The following is a 21,591-nucleotide window of genomic DNA, read 5'->3' as shown; positions in this document are numbered from 1 at the left end:
TGATAACAAAAGAAATGGCTTTTTTTTAACTGCAAGCTACTATTTTTGATCATTCAAAAATTTCCTGACCAATTTCAGCCCAGTTTCTCACCACAAGTTTCAATGGTATTTTTGTCTGAAAATAAATCTAGTGTAAATTATTTTATAGTCTACATATTTATAAAAACGACTATCAGACTACACCCTTGAGTTTTGTAAACAATAAAATCGCCACTCACCAGCTGAAAACTAATACAAATGTTTAGGGTTGTGATCAAATTGAACTAAATTCATTTAAAGCTATCCAATACCTAGGTAATACTATCAATCCTACTTGTGTCTTAAGTATTGGACACATTTTCCCCCAGCCAAATGACTTTTCTGTTTTCACTATTGTGTCCCGTCCTGCTGTGCGGTCATTTTCAGTAATGTCATGGAGACACCTAGGCAGGGATAGAAGTCCATAAAAAACAAATGTCACAGAGAAGGTAGATCGGGAGCTTCTGCTCTTTGTGTCTCATAACACAAGAACAAGGAACGAACATTCAGTGAATTAAAAACTGATAAATTAGGAAGGAAATACTTTTTCACATAATGAGTAATTAGACTGTAGATCTCATTGCCGCAGGAAGTCATTGAGGCAAAGAACTGTTCACCGAGATTTAAAAAAAAGGTTGGACATTTATGTGGATAACAAGAATGTCCAGTATTATAATCAAAGCTTACACATTTTGGAAGGGATATTAAACCCTCTCATGCTTCAGGCCTTCAGAAAAATCTAGCTATTAGATTAGGATGAGATATAATGTGGGGGACACACTAGCCCTTATAGTGGGGGTTCTTGCGCCTTCCTCTGAAGCATCTTGTAAGAACCACTGACAGAAACAGGATATTGGACTAGATGGATCTCTGGTCTGATTGGTATGGCAATTCATGTCTGTCGTCTCTACCACTTAGATTTTCTGATTAGGTTATGCAGGTGAATTGGCCTTTTACGAGGGTGCAGAGAGCCCCCCTGAAACACAGAGGAATCTGTATATCACTTCTGTATAGACCAATGCTGATCTCTGCCCAATCGAGATCATCTCCCCCAATGGAATTGACTGGATGGGCAGCTCTTTAATCTTCATCTCTGCTCAAAGTCTAATGTCTTCAGGGTGTCTATTACTGATCGTCAGTATGCTGATGATTGTATCATCCTCGCACACACTGAGAATGACCTTCAGTCCATACTGGATTTTCTTGCACAAGCTTACCGAAGCCTAGGACTCTCTCTCAATATTGAGAAGACGAAAACGTTCTATCAACCTGGTTCAGGCCTTAAACATGACCCAGAACAAATCACCATTGAGTGTCACTCTGGAGACAGTTGAGCACTTTTGCTACCTCAGTAGCCAACTTTCTCAAAATGCAAAAATCGACAGTGAGATCCAGCACAGAATCCAGTGCGCAAGTGCTTCCATTGCTCCGATGCGTTTTCAGAGCACATGACCTATGGTAGGACACCAAGATCCAGGTCTATAAGACAATTGTTGTTCCAACACTCCTCCCTGGATGCGAAACCTGGGTGACCTATCGGCAGCACCTCCAGAGTTTGGAGAGGTATCACCCTCGATGCCTCCGGAAGATCCTTCACATCAAATGGCAATATCGCCACATTAATGCCAGCATCCTTGTCACCATCATTGAAGCAATGATTCTCATGCACCAACTTAGCTGGGCTGGACATTGTGTGTAGATGCCAAACTCTCGCCTCCCAAAACAAGTCCTTAACTCTCACTCACCCATGGTCTGAGATCAAAGACACACTGAAAGCGTATTTTAAGAAAACTGGTGTGGACATCAGAAGCTGGGAAGAGCAAGCCAGCAACCGACCCCAATGGTGCCATATCCTCCATCAGGCAGTGGCATGTTTCGAGGAGAAGCACCTTGTCCTCAAAGCTGAAAAGAGAGAGGAGGAAGGAAAAAGAAATAACTTTCTCCCAGCATGCCATCGTCTTGTCACAAAATGTATGTACCTACTCAGGACAGATTTGCGGTTCCAGGATCAGACTCCAGAGTCATCTCAGGACCCATATGTAAATCCATGGTAGAGATCATCCTCGAATCGAGGGATTGCCAATCCATCGATCAGTCAGACCAGTGTTGGTGATTGTCCTGAGGAAGAGTCACAGGAAATTCAATACATGCCCTAATGGCCCTAATGCTCCATGTATGTGGCACAGAGAGTCTGTTTTGGTCCATTGGCTGGGAAAGCATGGCGGCATAGTGGGGTAGGGCTGATAGAATGTAGATTTTGCAAGCACCACTTACAAGAACTTTACCTGCATAAAACATACTTAGTTGGTGAATTTCGCCCTTAATGCATGTGCATCTATTAGATAGTTAGCATCACGTTTTATCTCACATCTGTACAGGATTTCTTAATCAAGGGGTGTATTACATAGAGTCTGGATGACTAACAGGTGTTGGATGTACAGCTAAGGAATGTTTTGTTAGTCTGTTTAAGGAGGATTTTAGGAATCTGATTATATTTTGTAGTATGAAAGGAAGATAGGTTGTCCTTTAAGACTTGCTGCATTGAAATGTATGGGTGAATATAGAGTGTGTAGTAAGGCTCCACTTTGGACTTTTTACTCACTGACTTATAGGTGCTGAAGTATGAATCTTTATCACCCTTCCCCTGTGAGACTATTCCTGGAAGTACTTATTCTCATATGACTTATTTTGCTGAACTGCAACTTGACTTTAGCAAGACAAAACTTGTTTAGAAAGCATATGTTCTAGATTCTGAAAATGTTTTTACAGCAAAATAACAGTCTCAGGACTGCGTTTTCAAACACTGGGTGTAACTTCCTTGATTGTTGACCTTTAAACACATATGATTAACCACTATCAAAACCACACTTCAGTTTTAAATTGTACTGCGAAGAAATGAGTCACTCCTTCTCACTAGGATATGTGGCTAATCTTAGGCCTTTTACAAGTACTTTTGGGAAAAAATGGAAGATACTATTTAAAAGCAGATTTGAAGTATACGCAACTGAACATTGTGAATGTTAGCCTTTTTCCTTGATACTGGAAAGAATTTTTTTGTATTCAGAAATAGTATATTCTTTACTTGAAAAGGAGAACCAAATGGAATTTAGATTAAAAAAAACTGATGTGGCACTCTACACACTTTCAATATTGTAATATTGTTAGAGTACGTTTTCAACTAAGATACAGAACAAAAAATACAACTCACCTCTCTTCTTTCAAAATGTTTTAATTTTGAGCTATTTAACTCTTGTTCTAAATGCAGGGAGCTCTGGTGGAATATGTGAAAAGAGCAAACTCTATTCTGATGGTAAAAAGAAGTCCTTAAATACTGGAATCATCACTGTTCAGAACTATGGCTCTCACGTCCCTCCTAAGGTTTCTCACATCACTTTTGCTCATGAGGTTGGACATAACTTTGGTTCTCCTGTAAGTATTAAGTGTTGCTCCATTACACATTTTGTTTTGGGAGGCATAACTTGTTAATGATGAAAACATTTTGTAACTTAAACCTTTTACTATTATGTGTATGCTAATAAAAACAATTCATCTAGGTATGCATGCAAAAGAAAAGCAAGGACTTTGCAGATAAGCAATATGTGTTAAGATCTTTATGAATGTTCTACAAAAGGAAGAACTTGGTGCAACAGGACTTTTGTGAATATTCTTAATTTCTCATTTAGCTGCTTACAGCAACTACTGGCTTAGCCTATCTTATACTGCACTTATTCATGACTACTCTTCTGTAAAAAGTGTGGGTTATTCTCTCCTAAAGTCTTCCCACTTCCTTTGAAGGACAAAGCTTACTCATCTCTCTTCAAAAGTGTGTACGTGTGCATCTGTGTTTTGGTGAGAAGTAAATATTAGTTCTTATTTTATGCAGAGTGAGGGCAAGGGTCCCAGCTCATGAGGCAAAACTTTGGTTATGTCCTCTCACTCAACAATGGGGATAAAACTGGCTTTCCTTTGTACCCTTTGCATTTTTTATACCTTTAAAGGTTTTTAATTTATTTTGAGAAGCAACTGTCTGAGTTACACTTGTAATAGGATTTTGAAGCAGTTGTCTTCACGTGCTATGTTCAAGGCTTTTGTCTGTGACAGGCTGAAAAATTTGAGATTTTATTTTTGTCTTTTATTTGTGGGTGAGTGGTTGTGAAAAGTGGAGAATATTTCCTCTTTTACATGTCACTTTTAAAGTTTTACATTTTAGAAAACTAGAAAATGAACCACTAAGCTAACTTCTACCATATTGGCAGGAACAAGAATCCAGAATGTTAACAGTATGCATTGATTTGAAGAAGTAGGAAATCTGTCAGAGTGAAAATCTCTTTGGACCAATTGAAACATCATTTTTGAACTTGCCTATGAAACTCATGTTTGATCTTGGATAGTCAGTGGATATACTTGTCAGAAAATTTGCTACTTTTTGTAGTAATACCATTTTAAAAGTGCACATTTATATACTTATGTTGGAAGGGATGGGTCATATTCTGAGAAAATCAATTGTCAAAAGTGGTAGTACAGTATTGGTATTAAACGGTTTCTTACTCTTGTCAAATATTTTTTAAAAGCTTTTGCCATTTATCATAATCTTTGAAACGTCTATATTGTAAAGTATTCCATGTATGTTACCAGGTGGTGTTATAAATTATCAGTTCTCCATAGTGTGGATAGAAATGGACTTCCCCCACAAATCATATCATATTTAAGTCCACATTTTCCCTACAGTGTGAATGTGAACTATCTGAAATGTTTCCACTGGTCCTCCCATTAGTGTCCTACAGAACACTTGGTAGTATTCAGAAATCTCAGAATCCTCTGCTTTTGGGAGATACCAGGAACTGTGGACAGGTACCCAGAGGGCACTGTAACTGAAATAGTCTAAAACAGTGCTAGTGTGTAAAACTGCTCTGATTCTTTATACTAGTCAATGTGGCTAAGCATGGACACATCAAACCATTTGTGCTTAAGCCAGTTTTATTTAACCATTTCAAGTGAACAGTCAAGTTCTCTAGTGTAAACATGATATGGTTGCTCTCACAGAAGTTAACTTTGTCAGTGCTCCAAAACTTTTGGGATATAACCTAAAAGCAGTAAAAGAAAGGAGCGTGTGTGTTGTGTTGCTGTAACCAGCACACACACAGGTTGATAAGCCACCATTAACATTTAAGATGGAGATGTTGTGGACTTTCCATTTCATCCTTTGCTTCTGATATTCATCACCTTTTTGAAATAGGCAAGTGGGGTACACTTTTTAAAAAGGCAACAATTTTGTATGAGCTTTTGTTTCTCACCCTATTACCCCACACAGGTCTGTTATACACATAGGTAGAAAGATAGCAAATTAACCAATAGAAACTGATCTGCTTGAAATAGTTTACAATGTTCTGTTTTGCAGCATGATTCTGGAACGGAATGCACTCCAGGAGAGTCCAAAAACTTGGGGCAGAAAGAAAATGGCAATTATATCATGTATGCAAGAGCTACATCTGGGGACAAGCTTAACAACAATAAATTCTCCCTCTGTAGCGTTCGAAATATCAGCCAAGTTCTTGAGAAAAAAAGAAATAATTGTTTTGTTGGTATGTATTTTTGTCACCCTTATAAAATGCTAAAGAGTTAACTGAGCTCTGATCTAACTTTTCTTTTGCACAAGAAGTTCCCATTGTTATTAGTGGAAGTTCTGAATACAAAATGAGAACAAAATATGTAGTAGAAATCAACAAACTGGATGCTGAAGAGTATTGTTCAAGTTTCCCTATAAAATCCTAATCTGCAACACACCTACACTTCCAATACTAATTGGCAATGTCTACTCAAGATGCAATCATGCTTAACTATGTCATATGATAATTTAACTACAAGTTCTTCTTCGAGTGCTTGCTCATATCCATTCCATTAGGTGTGTGCGCGCCGCGTGCACGATCGTCGGAAGATTTTCTACCCTAGCAACACCGGCGGGTCGGCTGTGGAGCCCCCTAGAGTGGCGCCTTCATGGCGCTGAATATATACCCCAGCCGACCCGGCGCCCCCTCAGTTCCTTCTTACCGCCCCTGACGGTCGTTGGAACTGTGGAGCGCTGCTTAGCTGTTCTCCACTCTCCCTAGCTTAGTTACATTCGCAGTTATAGTTATAGTTGTAGTTCTAGTGTTTATAGTTAAATAGTTTAAAGTTGTTTTAGTTGTTATTCTAGTTCAGGGGATTAAGGGGGTCGTCTCCCCCTTTCTCCCCCGGCCGCGGGGCCGGGCTCATGCCCAACGCTCCCGGCTTCAAGCAGTGCGCCTCCTGCGCTAAGCCTATGCCCACGAGCAACCCGCACGACTCCTGTCTGAAGTGCCTGGGAGAGTCCCATCAAACAGATAAGTGCAAGATCTGTAAGGCCTTCAGACCAAGGACCAAGAAGGAGCGGGACTTTCGGCTCCGGCAACTCCTGATGGAGGCGGCACTTAGTCCGGACGCTCCATCTACAAGCCAGGCCCCGGCACCTAGCGCCTCGGTGCGCAGTGCCCCGGCGGCACCGGCCACGACGACCACGCGAGTGGCGTCGGACAAGCCTCCCCGGCACCGGACCTCGTCGGCACCGCAAGCACAGCAAGTGCCTCGGCGCCGGTCATTATCCCCGGGGCATAAAAAAGCCCATAAGACGGGGACCTCCGTGCCGAAGACGCCGGCTCCCCCAGTGCCGGGGGTAGAGCCGCGTCCGCCGGTGGAGCACCGGAAACAGGTGCCTCCAGCACCGTCGACTCCGGCGCCGAGGCCGTTGAGTCCGGTGCAGATAGCGTCTCCACCGAGACCGGCGGTGATACAGTGCCTCCCGTCGACTCCAGAGACCTTCGCGGCGGCGAGAGACTTAATAGCTCTCACGGAGCCGGCACCACCCCAACCACCGGCACCGACGGCACCGTTGACTCGCCCGGTCCAGTCGAGGGGGAAACCTGCCTTGATGCGCCCTCCATCGCAAGGGCTGGAACCTCGGCACCGATCCAGGTCCCGAAGCAGGTCCCCACGCCGCTCGCAGTCCCGGCGCCGAATATCGCCTCGGCACCGGTCGTACTCGCGGCCAAGATCTTCTTCGCGGCACCGCTCTACGTCTCGGCACCGCTATGATCGTCGGCACCGATCAACGTCGAGACGTAGTTCTCGGCACCGCTACGGTCGACGCTCGACGTCGAGAGGCCGCTCCCGGCACCGGGCATACTCCAGGTCCTCGTCGAGGTCCAGATCCGACTCCCGGCACCGACGAGGTCATCGGCACCGGTCGCGGTCCCGGCACCGATCGCCGGCACCGCGTAGAGATAGATCATCTCCGGACCGGCACCGTGCGGCACCGCAGCCCACGGGAATCGTCTCGACGCTCTCTGCACCGCCGTGGCCATCGAGATCGGTGTCCCGCTCCTCGGAGGACCTCTCGAGATCGGCATACCCCCCTCAGGGGCAAGCCGAGGAACAGGACTTGGGACATTGGCAGGACACGACAGAGGACCATTCTCATGGCCCATCTCACTGGTCGTTTTGGACCCCGTGGGCGTACCATCAGGCGCAAGGGGCTCCAATTGCTTCGACCTCTCGCTCCGGTCACTCCGTCAGAAGGGCCCCGGAGTCCACCATTTCTCGGCCTCCGCCAGGGGGCATGGAGGCTTCTGTGTCCGCACCACCTGACGCCCTGGACCCAGGCGCAGGTGATGCTCCGGCCCAGGAACAGGGAGACCAGGACCAGCCCTTGGATCCTGTTCCACCGGAGGCATCTTCCTCTTCTTCTCCGGATGAGGCAGTGGTGGGCACATCGTGCACAGGCCCACCTCCAATAGATCTTCGGGCTCCCCAGGATCTTCTGCGCAGGATGGCCCGTAATATGGACCTGCAGGCGGAGGAGATAGTGGAGGTGCACGACCCGATCGTGAATATCCTCGGAGCGGATGCCCCATCGAGGGTGGCGTTACCCCTGATCCGCACGATACAGGCCAATGCTTCTACGATATGGCAGACTCCTGCCTCTATCCCACCCACAGCGAGAGGGGTGGAAAGGAAATACTTTGTCCCGTCTAAAGACTACGGGTACTTGTATACCCACCCCCAGCCGTGTTCACTGGTGGTGGCATCAGTGAACGCAAGGGAGCGCCACGGTCAGCAGGCCGCAGCGCCCAAATCAAAGGAGGCTAAGCGCCTCGATTTATTCGGCCGTAAAGTTTACTCAGCCGGAGGGCTGCAACTTAGAGCGGCTAACCAGCAGGCGCTCTTGAGCCGCTATAGCTTTAACTCCTGGAACTCTATGGGGAAGTTCAAGGAGTTGGTTCCCCAAGAGTCCAGAGAGGAGTTTGGAGCCCTGGTAGAGGAGGGTAAGAAGGTGGCTCGGACCTCCTTACAGGCCTCCTTAGACATAGCGGACTCTGCTGCGAGAACCCTGGCCTCAGGTATCGCTATGCGGAGGATCTCCTGGCTCCAGGTCTCGGGTCTGCCTCAGGAACTGCAGCAAACCCTGCAGGATCTACCCTTCGAAGGTCAAGGGTTGTTTTCAGAAAAGACGGACTCTCGCCTGCAGAGCCTCAAGGACTCCAGGACGATCATGCGTTCCTTGGGGATGCATGTTGTGGGCCCTCAGCGCAGGCCATTTAGACCGCAGCCTCAGCACTTCTACCCCCCCCCCCCCCCCCCCGCCTCGTCAGAGACAGGACTCGGCCCGGAGGCGAGGGCGAGGTGGTAGAAGAAGGTGGACCGGCCCTCAACCTGGTCAGAACCTTCAGGCCCCAGGCAGAACTTTTGAAGGTGCGGTCGAGGACGGCGCCCCAGTCATCCCCCAGGATCCAGCCCCCTCCTTTCGGGATCGCCTTTCCCATTTCCACCGTGCCTGGTCCCTTATAACCTCGGACCGTTGGGTCCTTCGCACGGTGGACAGGGGATATGCTATCCAGTTTTCTTCAATTCCCCCCTCCTCCCCCCCTTCCCCGTCCCTCTTCAGGGACCCTTCTCACGAGCAACTTCTTATACAGGAAGTTTCCACGCTCCTTGCTATGGGGGCCATAGAAGAGGTTCCAGTGGAGTTAAGGGGCAGGGGATTCTATTCCCGTTACTTCCTCATTCCCAAGTCCAAAGGAGGTCTGCGACCTATCTTGGACTTGCGCGGACTCAACAAATTCGTAGTAAAGTTGAAGTTCCGCATGGTCTCTCTGGGGGCCATTATCCCTTCCCTCGATCCTGGAGACTGGTTCGCCGCCCTCGACATGAAAGACGCATACTTTCACATTGCAATTTACCTGCCTCACAGACGCTTCCTGCGATTCGTGGTAAGCAGGGTGCACTACCAATTTACAGTCCTTCCCTTCGGCCTATCCTCGGCCCCACGGGTGTTCACGAAATGTATGGCTGTCGTGGCAGCGTACCTTCGTCGGCAAGGGATACAGGTGTTCCCGTACTTAGACGACTGGCTGGTACGCGGTCGCACCAAAGAACAAGTTCGAGATCACGTCCACATAATAGTGCACACATTCAACAAGTTGGGTATCCTACTCAACAAGGACAAATCCACTCTAGAACCTACCCAGAGAATAGAATTCATCGGCGCGGTTCTAGACTCCAGACGCGCACAAGCCATCCTGCCAGACAATCGCTTTTGCACCATCACGAGCCTCATTCAAGGACTCAAGGCCTTCCCAACTACCACAGTGAGGTCGTGCCTTACCCTGCTGGGTCACATGGCTTCCTGCACGTACGTAACCAGGCACGCCAGACTTCGGCTTCGCCCACTCCAGACCTGGGTGTCATCAATATACCGCCCACATCGGGACAGCCTGAACATGGTGGTCACAGTCTCGAACTCGGTCCTGACCTCCCTCACATGGTGGCTAGATCACAATGTGGTTTGCGAGGGGATGCTGTTTCACGCCCCACAACCCTCTCTGCACCTGGTCACAGACGCTTCATCTCTGGGTTGGGGCGCCCATCTCAACGAGCACCATACCCAGGGCCTGTGGACTGCACCTCAGCTAGCCCTGCACATCAATGTTCGGGAACTGATGGCGGTGCGCCTGGCGTGACAGGCATTTCTCAATCTCCTACGTGGCCGCTGTGTGTTAGTTCTCATCGACAACACCACGGCCATGTTTTACATCAACAAGCAAGGAGGAGCACGTTCGTCAATTCTATGCCAAGAGGCCATTCGCCTGTGGGACTTCTGCATCGCCCACTCAATCCATCTCACGGCATCGTTCCTCCCTGGAGTCCAGAACACTCTGGCGGACCGACTCAGCAGGTCCTTTCAAACACACGAGTGGTCTATCCGTCCGGACATCATACATTCCGTTTTCCAGAAGTGGGGGTTTCCCCAGATAGACCTGTTTGCATCTCGAGACAACAGGAAGTGCCACGTGTTCTGCTCCCTGCAAGGTCGAGCTCCGGGCTCCCTCTCGGATGCGTTTCTCCTTCCCTGGAAAGACCACCTGTTTTATGCCTTCCCTCCGTTTCCTCTGGTCCACAAGGTACTGCTCAAATTGCGCAGAGACCAGGCACAGGTGATTCTGATCGCCCCAGCGTGGCCGAGACAACATTGGTACACCACGCTGTTGGAGCTCTCGGTTCACACACCGATCCCGCTTCCATTATGCCCGGATCTCATCTCTCAGGACCACGGTCGCCTGCGTCACCCCGACCTGCAATCACTCCACCTCACGGCGTGGCTGCTCCATGGTTCACCCAGGCAGAGCAGCAGTGCTCGCACTCTGTCCAACAGATTCTGCTGAGCAGTAGGAAGCCCTCAACACGGACCACATACTTGGCCAAGTGGAAGCGGTTCTCCTGTTGGTGCGAACGAGCCACGTCCCCGTTACAGGCACCTATTCCTCTCATATTGGAATATCTCCTCTCCCTAAAACAGCAAGGGTTGGCGATATCTTCAATTAGAGTTCACCTGGCCGCTATATCGGCCTTTCACCCAGGGGAACTCGCGTCTTCGGTATTCTCTAACCCGATGGTCGTTAGATTCCTCAAGGGCTTAGACCGGATGTACCCACAGCAACGTCAGCCCGTTCCGACGTGGGACCTCAACCTGGTTCTCTCCAAGCTCACAGGTCCTCCATTCGAGCCACTGGCCACCTGTTCACTTCTGTACCTATCCTGGAAGACAGCCTTCCTCATAGCCATCACCTCAGCAAGGCGCGTTTCTGAACTCAGGGCGCTTACATCTGAGCCCCCTTACACAGTTTTTCATAAGGATAAAGTGCAGCTTCGTCCACATCCTGCCTTTCTCCCTAAGGTGGTTTCTCCTTTTCATATCAACCAGGATATATTTCTCCCGGTCTTTCATCCTAAACCACATGCCACTCGCCAGGATCAACGTTTGCATTCTCTGGACGTACGCAGGGCCCTGGCCTTCTATATTGACCGCACAAGGCACTTTAGAAAGACGACGCAACTCTTCGTTGCAGTGGCTGACCGAATGAAAGGCTCACCGGTCTCCTCACAACGCCTATCCTCCTGGATTACGTCTTGCATCCGGACTTGCTATGACCTGGCAGGTGTCTCAGCACCGCACCTCACCGCTCACTCCACGAGGGCCCAAGCTTCCTCGACGGCTTTCCTGGCGCAAGTTCCGATCCAGGACATTTGTAGAGCTGCGGTTTGGTCATCAGTCCACACGTTTACAGCGCACTATGCACTAGTGCAGCAGTCCAGGGACGATGCTGCCTTCGGATCAGCAGTTTTGCACACAGCAATGTCTCACTCCGACCCCACCACCTAAGTTGGGCTTGGGAGTCACCTAATGGAATGGATATGAGCAAGCACTCGAAGAAGAAAAGACGGTTACTCACCGTTGTAACTGTTGTTCTTCGAGATGTGTTGCTCATATCCATTCCAAACCCGCCCCCCGTCCCCACTGTCGGAGTAGCCGGCAAGAAGGAACTGAGGGGGCGCCGGGTCGGCTGGGGTATATATTCAGCGCCATGAAGGCGCCACTCTAGGGGGCTCCACAGCCGACCCGCCGGTGTTGCTAGGGTAGAAAATCTTCCGACGATCGTGCACGCGGCGCGCACACACCTAATGGAATGGATATGAGCAACACATCTCGAAGAACAACAGTTACAACGGTGAGTAACCGTCTTTTACCATGCATGTCTTTGATATTCTGTAGTGTTACAAAAATATACTGACATTTTTCAGAGTCTGGCCAGCCCATCTGTGGTAATGGAATGGTAGAAGAGGGAGAGCAGTGTGATTGTGGATACAGTGACCAGTGTAAAGATGAATGCTGTTATGATGCAAATCAACCAGAAGATAAGAAATGCAAGTTAAAACCAGACAAACTTTGCAGGTATTGTATATTTGTTATATTATGCTTATTGAATTGTTCAGACTTATGGATAGGCTAGCAAGCTTTATTTTAGAAATATCTTCTATGAGGTATACTGTTTGACACTTGAAGTCTAATCTCACTTATATTGTTAGAATGTCCCTAATTTTACTAGTAACAATTAATTAATGGGAATTTCACTAACTATATTATGTTATTTTTTTAACTCAGCACTAATTTTAACTTTTTCTTAGTCAGCAACTATGAGACTACCTTATTCTTAGTTTTTTGGAAAAATGCATCATTTAAAACTTTCTAATTAACTACATTAAGTACATCTTAGGGTCCAGGATAGATAGGAACAAGTTGTGTTTAAAAATGTTGGTTGGTTGTAGTTATCCCTTGAGCTAAATTCAACCAGCTAACACACTTAAACATTACTGTCCTTGTCCCTACTCAGGGCAAAATCATATTTATCACATTAGTTATATCCTGCAAGGTAACACATTCATTTGTAGACATGGTCTTAAAAGAAATCCAAATTTATTAGTCCCTTTACTTGCTTATCTGATCTATCTTGGATGTTTTGCAGAAAAATTGAGCAGGGACACTCAGTATATCTTGTGCTTCTGAAAAGGGTCAGGTTGACAGCTCTTAAGACTGAAGGTCTCTCTCTAGCTAGAGGAAGGTGCAAATGTGCAGTGTCAGGACATACTTTTCCATGCAGCTTTGTTACCGTGGATTAAACCAGGTATGGTTAGGACAAATTCTGCTGATAAATTTAGTCTTACTGTTAATTCAGTCATTGACTCCTTTACTAAAACTGCCATGGAATGTTTAGTTTTTGTCAAATGTTCAGAATTTTATACTATGAACATCTGCCCGCTAGTACCTGGACTGAGGCCATACTTTAGGTGACTGTATTGTCACTGGCTGATTTCAGTACGTATATGTACCCTGGTAAAAATTCTCTGGTGGTCTTGAGCTAAGAAAGGCTGTGGAAACTGTAATAAATCCCTTGTCATTCCCTTGGTCTGTTATTCTTAATGTTAAGTAATATCAGAGATTTGCAAGGGGGAGGGCGGGAGAATCAATTGGATCCCTACCCTTTTTTCTCTTTCTGACTGTTGCTGTTGGGGAGAGAATAAAGAATGCAAGCAGATCAGAACCTTGACAAATCTAGAAGGCTATCTACGGGCTTGTGTCTGGCAAGCTGGGGTGTAAATCTATCCTACACTCGCCTGCTGCGCACTAACTCTGTGGACTCTGCTGCCGGACACTTTTATCTTCCCAGTTTCAAAACAGGGTAGATTGAAGTGCGTTTCAGAATTTTTAGCATGAGGGAGCAGGGTCCACACAGACACTTACTGCAGGGTAGATTTATACCCCTGTTTGCAATGCAATAAATGTTCCTGTAGACAAGACCTAATTTAAGAGCAGCATGAGCTTTTCTTGGCTCATAGCTATATAAGGCTGCTTTGTTCTCTAACCCCATTGCATGTGATATCTTTTTTTTCATCCTCACTGCTGCCAGAGTGTCTATGAATACATTAAACTTTAATGGCTTGCCAGACACCAGTGTTGAACTTCTGTTGAAGTGGCATTGATCAAAAAATCAAGAACTGGCACTAGAAGACAATTCAACTCGTGAAGCCTACATGATAGCAAAAATGGCTATAGTATCGTGTTCATCAATACAACTTGCATGCATAAGATAGCAATGTGACGGTAATGAGCCCAAACAAACCCTGTTTACAGCAGTAGACTTCCTTGGACCACTTGCTGCAAGTAATTACAAATGGCAAGATATATTGAAAAGTCTGTATTTATGAGAGAACTTTCAGGTAGAGGCTGGTATTGACTAAATATCTACCACATTTATTCAGAATTTGGTCATTTTCATAGCGTGCCATATGCAATACATTTCCTAGAAGGAAGGTGACTCAAGGATACAATTTGGTATCAAATAGGTTTTTCTGGCACTTGGGTTTTACATATCAAACTTCATCTGTGTTACCTTGTTTCTAGGCAATGCAACACATATGGCATGATATGAAACTGACCAAAAATATAGATACTTCCAGTAAATATATAAACTTTGCTTTAGTAGCTTAGGCCTTTATTTATACATACATACATACATATATATAAATAAAATCTCCTAAGCTATATGCAACTTTTACCCATTTAAAATCTCAAAGAATATTTTACTTGGAGGATGTGAATGTGTCCCTCGAGAGAGAACCAAAAAATGAAATTGCCTAGCTTGGATTAATCCTCAAAAATGAGGGAAAATGGTAAAAGTAATCTGAAATTATATAAATTCATTGTTTCAGTAATGTTCTGTAACATTGGTAAATTACTGTTAGTGATGAAGGGTATGATGTGTCAGATTCTTTACTGTTTTGGGGTTCACTCCTCAGTGTGAAAGGACTTCATCTTTAATTTTAAACTTCCTCGGGGTAGTGAGTTTAACTTGGGCAATGTTATCTGAACCTAAAATTTCACTTTTATGAACTTTTTATGAAGTTGCATCTGAAGAAGTGAGGTGTTTTATCCACAAAAGCTTATGCCTAAATAAATCTGTTAGTCTTTAAGGTGCCACCGGACTCTCTGTTGATTTTGTGGATACAGACTAACATAGCTACCCCCTGATATTTGACTTTTACGAAGGTGTTCAGATGTAAACATGCATGCAAAAGTAATTTTTCTAGTGTAAGCAACGTAAATGGTGTTGATTTTCATAATTTAATCATTAAAGTTGAGACCAAGAAGACTGCTGGATGCAGAATACCAAATGTTTGTTACCCACAAAAAAATCATTTTTCAGTTTAAATTTTGTTGGCACAAATTGGAAATAACAAAACTGACAATATTTTTGCATGCAGTTGTAGTTTTAAGTGGTATTCCAGTTAAATGTGCATATTTCTTAGCAAGTTCTACTTTATTCTATCTCCTTTAATCAATAAATCTTAAATTTAGAAGACTTGAACAATATTGCTATTCAGGGTACATTAGAAACACCAGAAAAAAATCTGCATTTTTCTGAATACATATTTTCTGTTTTTTTCTTTGTAGCCCCAGTCAAGGCCCCTGCTGTACTCCACAATGTAGCTTCAAACTCAAGACTGATAAGTGTCGGAATGATTCTGACTGTGCAAGAGAAGGAATGTGTAATGGTTTCACTGCTCTCTGTCCAGCATCTGATCCCAAGCCAAACTTCACAGATTGCAACAGACACACACAAGTTTGCATTAAAGGGGTGAGCTTAATGTTCAGAACTGTTGTACTAACCGTATATCGCAGAGCACAATTTTTGAAGCAATATGGCTTTATCACTTATTGAGGATAGTATAAGAGTATTGCCTTATTTTTCAGAAAACCCAGTGTGTTCTTAAAGAAGAAAAAGTAGTGGGAAGACCAATCTTCCCCATAGTTACCTTATTTTGAAACAGCTACTCTTTTAAACACTGCTTTTGGTAATATTCTCTTTTGCAGTGCTTGAGTTACTGGAGGCCAGGCCCCTCATGCTTTGAACTACCCTATTTCTCGCCTATTCCATGGTGCTGGGGGAGTGGAGTGTTTTGGCCCCCTTACTTCTCCCAACAGTTCCCTACAAAATGCTCTGCCTGGCCAAAGTGTATTCATGGCAAGCCAGGCAGAGCAAAGGAGCATTTGCTGACTGCGCACTTGCCAGGAATGTATACAGCCAGCCAGAGCAAGGGGGAGCATTAGCATATTGGAATCCTGCTAGTAGTTTGCACAACAATCCATTGCCCATAGGGAGTGTCTGTTTCATGCCAGCCTAGAAATGTGCCCACCACATCTAGTAAGGCAGGGAGAATCATAAAATTCCCCTGTGTGTGTATGTGCGTGTGTGCACAACTGCCCAGCACCAGCAGGGAACATCCCCAAATTTAGGTTAAGACCTGCTTCCTCTTCTGAATGCTCCTAATAGAGTACTCTGAGCATTCGAGGACAGAAGAGTTAACAGAACTGTTGGCCTTTAAAGTTTCATACTAACTGGGTAGCTCAGAGGGGTTACAGAACAGTCCTTTGAGCCAGGGTGATGGATTCTGCCTAAAAGTGAGAGGGCCGTGGCCCACAGCATTCTGGTGCTCCTGCTTTGAGCATGACCCAGCTAGTATCCATTTAAGTCCCACTTTGTGCAGAAATTTGGGAAAGTTTGGGAGGTGTATTGCAAAAATCTGTCCCTAGAAAGGTTTTGTTTTTATTTTGGGTGAATGTAACCAATATCTGTGTAAAAATATTATATAGAGAGAGAGAGACGTGAATGCTTGCTGGGGCAAGGGAAGAACTGTGAGGAGAGTAGGGGTGAAAGGTTTGGGGCTGCATTGAGGAGAGGGAAATAAATGTGAATGAGTGGTAGGGCAGGGGAGAGGATTGGAGGGTTCAGGGGCGGGACACTAGGAAAGGGACATGAGGAAGAACGGGGGTCGAGTGCCTCTTAGCCCCACATTCTCCCCTTATTTCGTGTGCCTTGATCTGGACAGTCAAGACAGTCTTCTTGCCCCCTTATGTGAGCTGGGATCTGCAAGACTCTGGCCCCTCAAGGGTGACTGAGCCCTATGCTTTGCCCCATTGCATGTGTGCCAGGATCTGGTGGACCTCTGCCCCTCTGTGGTGGTCTCACCCCCCCCGACCTCTTGGCATCTTCCCAGTTTGGGGGTGGGGGCTTGCTTTTCTGGGAGGGTCTGAGCCCATCTCCCTACCCCTCATGTATACCAGGATCTAGGGGTCCCCTGTGGGTCTTTCCCTACTCCCTCTCATGTGAGCCAGGTTCTGGGGAGGCTAGCCTTTCTGGGGATGTCTGAGCCCCACTCCCATACCGTCTCATGTGATCTGGTGGGGTCTCTCCCTCTTATGCGTGTCTGAGCCCTGCTCTGTGCCTCCTCCATGTGAGCCAAGATCAGGGAAGCACTTCCTTTCTGGATGGGGAGCTTAGAGCAGGCATGCTTGGCACGTACCCCAAGAACACACTGCTAAGACTGGGTGAGGAGCTTGAAACTCTGCAGCACTGGGGAGGGGAAAAGGAACACCCACTGACATGAATAGAGAGGTTCACAGGTTTCAGAGCCATTCTGTCAGGCTGAATTCCTCTCCAGTGTATTCTTTCAGCTGACAACATCTCATTGAGATGAATGGGCCACTTAACACCTCTCTGAGCCTGCAGCTTTGAAGTTAGAAACCCATCATGGGAGAGAATCTGAGAGTGAACTGTAAATATTTGGGGGAAATCTAAATTTATTTATTTTGAAGAAATCTAACATGAATAGAGCAGAAAATTCAGAAGATGCTGAAAGTGGTTTTGGAGAGTAAATAAATTACACATGCGAAGGCTCACTGGGAGGGGAGGAAGGGGGGTAACTAGAGGTGCAAGAGTAGGTGGTAATTGGGGAAGGGGGTTGGGTATGCAGCAAGGGATGAGAATATTATGGGCAGGGGGATAAATGGAAATAGGCAGTAAGGGAGGGAAGAGAGGCTGGGGGCTCAGGTAACAGGATGGGTTAAGGATTGGTGAGTGACAGTGGAGAAAAAAGCAGGGGTTGCAAAATGAGGGTAACTGAGGAAGTTGAAGGTTTTGGGCGGGGGGCTGTCAGCCCTGAATTCTCCCCTTTCGTTTGTGTGCTGCAATCTCAGTGAGCCTCAGCCCTCTCCTTGTTTGCTGGGTTTTCTGTGATCTGGGGAATTGTGCTTCTCTTCGCGTGTGTGAGCCCTTTTCCCTGCCCCTCCCAGTGAGCTGGGATTCGGGGGGAGATGAAGAGAACATAAATTCAAACCTCTGAAATCCAGAAAACGAATACTTAAGGTACACATCATCCCTTTTTATTGGTGGGGGTGGGGGGGCATACTGACCAGTGTCGATGGGTCTGGGGCCCAGTTTTAAAGGAGGGGAGGCCTGGGTGGACCTGCAGCATGGTTTTGGGAAGCCTAAAGGTGGGTAGTGGGAATAAAGGTCCCTGCTCAATGATGCAGCTCAAGCTACATAACCCAGATAGCGTGCAATCCTCCAGTAAGCTGCTGCCTGTTATATTTATGCAGCAGCATAGGGCAGGAGACAGCAAGAAGCAACTTCTTTAATGTTAATTGCTTCTACTGTGCCAACTAAAGGCTTAATAGGCTGGGAAGTGGTAGGGGAGTTGGAGACATTGGTGGGGTGGTGACGTCGTGGGATGGGGGTGGAAAATGAGACCCAAACCAGTCTTTTCTTTCCCACTTAAAGTTACTGTTAACAACCATATAACAACACTGTTGTTATAACAACACTGTCAAGGTTTTGGGACATAAAAACATTTCATACATTTTAAACCATGGCCATTATCCACATTCTGCTATAACAAAATATCTAAGAGACAGGAGGAGCACTGAGGAATCCCATAACTGTGAACAGACATTGGTCTGGAATTATTTCTGGCTCCGCCACTATCCTGCCAGGCAAGTCACTTCACCTCTCTGTGCCTCAGGGGATAATGATGTAAAGTTATTGGAGATCTCCTGATAAAAAGCACTATATAAATACTAGGTCAATCTGCTGCTTATTATATAGCCACAATAGCATTTCAACTGCAAACCTAGGTAAGAACAACTGACCACTAACTCCTACCACCAAACATTTCTTTCTGTTTAAAAAAACAACACTGGGCAATTAAATGGCAATCCAGTATACATTTAGGTGGTATCCTATGTGCAAGTGCAAAGGGGTTGTAAGAGGGTATGAAGTGGTTAAATTTCACAGTTGTGGTATTCTATCAGAGGTGGGGCATAGGGCAAATGCAGGTAGTGTCTATCCATTAGAGCAAAAAGACAGAGTGCAAGTAATGTGTTATGGGCATTGTCGGGCATCGCTCAAAGAGGGCAGAGTTAAGGTTGCATGGGCATTTACCGTAACTGTATTTCCTGGTTTTCAGAAGTTTGTTTTGCTGAACTTGGCATTCTGGAAGGGCACTAGCTACCAATGGGCAACCTTAACTCTGTGTATTAATGAATTTTTTGGCATTTTATTTCCAAGATGGTCAGAGAGTACTTTAAAACTGCTAATACTGTAGGGGACCATGCAGAGCAATCTAGCCCAAGAAGGGAACATCTTCAAAGTACTACGGCCCCCTCCCCCTGTTCTTTTTTCCCATAATTTGATCACTGCTCATTTGCTTGCTTCAGAATTTGATTTTGTGATCATCCAAACATTGAATTACATACAGTATTATAGACTTTCCTGCTACTGATTTTTTCCCCTAAAGGAAAGAAGACATTGAAATGCCATATCTTTCACACTCTTGAGCTATTTTTATTTTCATGAATGGCTATTCCAGTTCTGTGGCCTTGATTTAGAATTTTTTTGTACATATTGCTGTGCTATGTATTTGTTGCAACTCCCGTTTTGCATGCCTCCCCCATTTATTGGAATAGGGTATACCAAAGAACCTGATTTTGAATTATTCTTCCTCCTTTTGTCTCCAATAGCAATGTGCTGGTTCTATCTGTGAGAAGTATGGTTTGGAGGAATGTACATGTGCTAGTTCAGATGGCAAGGATGATAAAGAGTTGTGCCATGTCTGCTGCATGAAAAAAAGTAAGATTTGCATGCTTCTAAACACTAATACAATAGTAAATCTCTCAAGGTTTACTAGACTTTTTTTTATTTAAAGTCACCTTTGTGGTTTAAAAATATTTGAGTAAGAATTACAGCATGTGGAAAAACGCAAAGTATAATTCAGTGTTTGTTCATAATAGTACATAAGTAATAATGTGCTTCTCCCTTAAAGATACTCAGTGGACCTTAAGAGTAAAATGCCCATTTGATAGGCCATTGATACCGTATACACTTGATCATAAGCCGGTTCGTTTATAAGCCAACCCCCGCATGATGGATAAGTAAAAATGGAAAATTTTTATGACCTATTCATAAGCCGATCCTATAATTCAGGGGTCAGCAAACTTTGGCTCCCGGGCCATCAGGATAAGCCGCTGGTGGGCTGAGATGGTTTGTTTACCTCGAGCGTCCGCAGGCATGGAGGTAAACCTTATGTAAACAAAGTGTCCTGGCGTGCCAGCTGCTTACCCTGACGGTCCGGGACAGCAACTGGTGGGAAAACTTGGGGGTGGAGGGGAGAGGCGCGGGGGGGAGTGTAACCCCTGTGACCACCTCCCACAGGACCCCATCCCTAGCCCGGGACCCCCACACACTCCCCATCCCATCCCTTACCACCTTATCTGGGGAGGATGTCTCTGGCCTGGCTGGAGCTGCTCCAGCAGGCTGGGCGCTGCGGCCGCAGCCTGCTCTGCGGGGCGGGGCCGAGCAGCATGGCTGCAGTTTGCCAGCCCCAGAGCTACAGCTGCTTCGGAGGCTGGGGGGAGAGCAGCGTGGCCAGAAACAGAGACTCTGGCCCTGCCTCTTCCCTTCTGGCTCTGCAGGTTGTGGTTCCTTGCTCCCTCTGTTGCGGGGGAGGGACTGTGTCCCACCTCTCCCTCTGTATACCCATTCATAAGCTGACCCTCTCTCTGGTGCTTCCTTTTTTTACTAAAAAAATTCAGCTTATGAATGAGTATATACAGTATGTCATAAATATTTTTGTTTTTCAAGTTCATAGTTACCTTCATGAAAGACAATTACATTACCACTTCCTGATAAGTTTTTTAATAGGGTAAGAATTTATTTTTAGTGGTGTGTTGGATATTCTTTTACACATTCAGGCATGTGCAAGGTATTTTGTTATAAACTTGTCTTGAAATAAAATCCAGTCTTCAATTATATTCACTTTTTTCAGTGGATCCAATGACTTGTGCAAGTACGGGATCTAGTCAGTGGGAGCAGCATTTCCATCTCAAAACCATTACGCTTCAACCTGGATCCCCCTGTAATGATTTTAAAGGCTATTGTGATGTATTCATGAGATGTCGGTTAGTAGATGCTGATGGTCCTCTAGCCAGACTAAAGAAAGCAATTTTTAATCCAGAGCTGTATGAAAATATTGCTGAATGGATTGTGGTAAGTATCTTAATGGTTTGGAAACCTAAGCATAAAAGAGTCCTGTAAAATGGATTGAATATATTCAATGTTTGTGACTAATGATAAACATGACTATATATGCAGTATTTCAGTGTTCTCTTAAGGTATGTCTACACTGCAGTAAAACACCCACAGCTGACCTATGACACTTTGCTCAGACTGCTGTGATATAAAATTGCAGTGTAGACACTTGGGCACAGGCTGGGTTGCCAAAGGTCCCAGAGCCTGATTGTCTACACTGCAATTTTATAGTCCACAGCACAAG

The 21,591-nt window shown here is 45.6% G+C and overlaps 1 protein-coding gene across 4 annotated transcripts in view; it reads left to right on the top strand.

Moving 5' to 3' along the window:
• ADAM10 (ADAM metallopeptidase domain 10) overlaps nt 1-21,591 on the top strand; it is a 119,025-nt gene that overhangs the window by 85,225 nt on the left and 12,209 nt on the right. For all 4 annotated transcript variants that reach the window (XM_065558264.1, XM_065558266.1, XM_065558267.1 and 1 more), the window contains 6 exons: nt 3,284-3,447; nt 5,417-5,600; nt 12,169-12,319; nt 15,377-15,560; nt 19,781-19,889; nt 21,085-21,305. In XM_065558264.1, coding sequence (XP_065414336.1) covers nt 3,284-3,447; nt 5,417-5,600; nt 12,169-12,319; nt 15,377-15,560; nt 19,781-19,889; nt 21,085-21,305 — 1,013 coding nt within the window. The remainder of the gene's footprint in view (nt 1-3,283; nt 3,448-5,416; nt 5,601-12,168; nt 12,320-15,376; nt 15,561-19,780; nt 19,890-21,084; nt 21,306-21,591) is intronic.

Source organism: Chrysemys picta, chromosome 10, assembly GCF_011386835.1.
Source record: "Chrysemys picta bellii isolate R12L10 chromosome 10, ASM1138683v2, whole genome shotgun sequence".
NCBI classification, from domain to species: Eukaryota; Metazoa; Chordata; order Testudines; family Emydidae; genus Chrysemys; species Chrysemys picta.
This window is presented reverse-complemented; position numbering and strand designations above follow the sequence as displayed.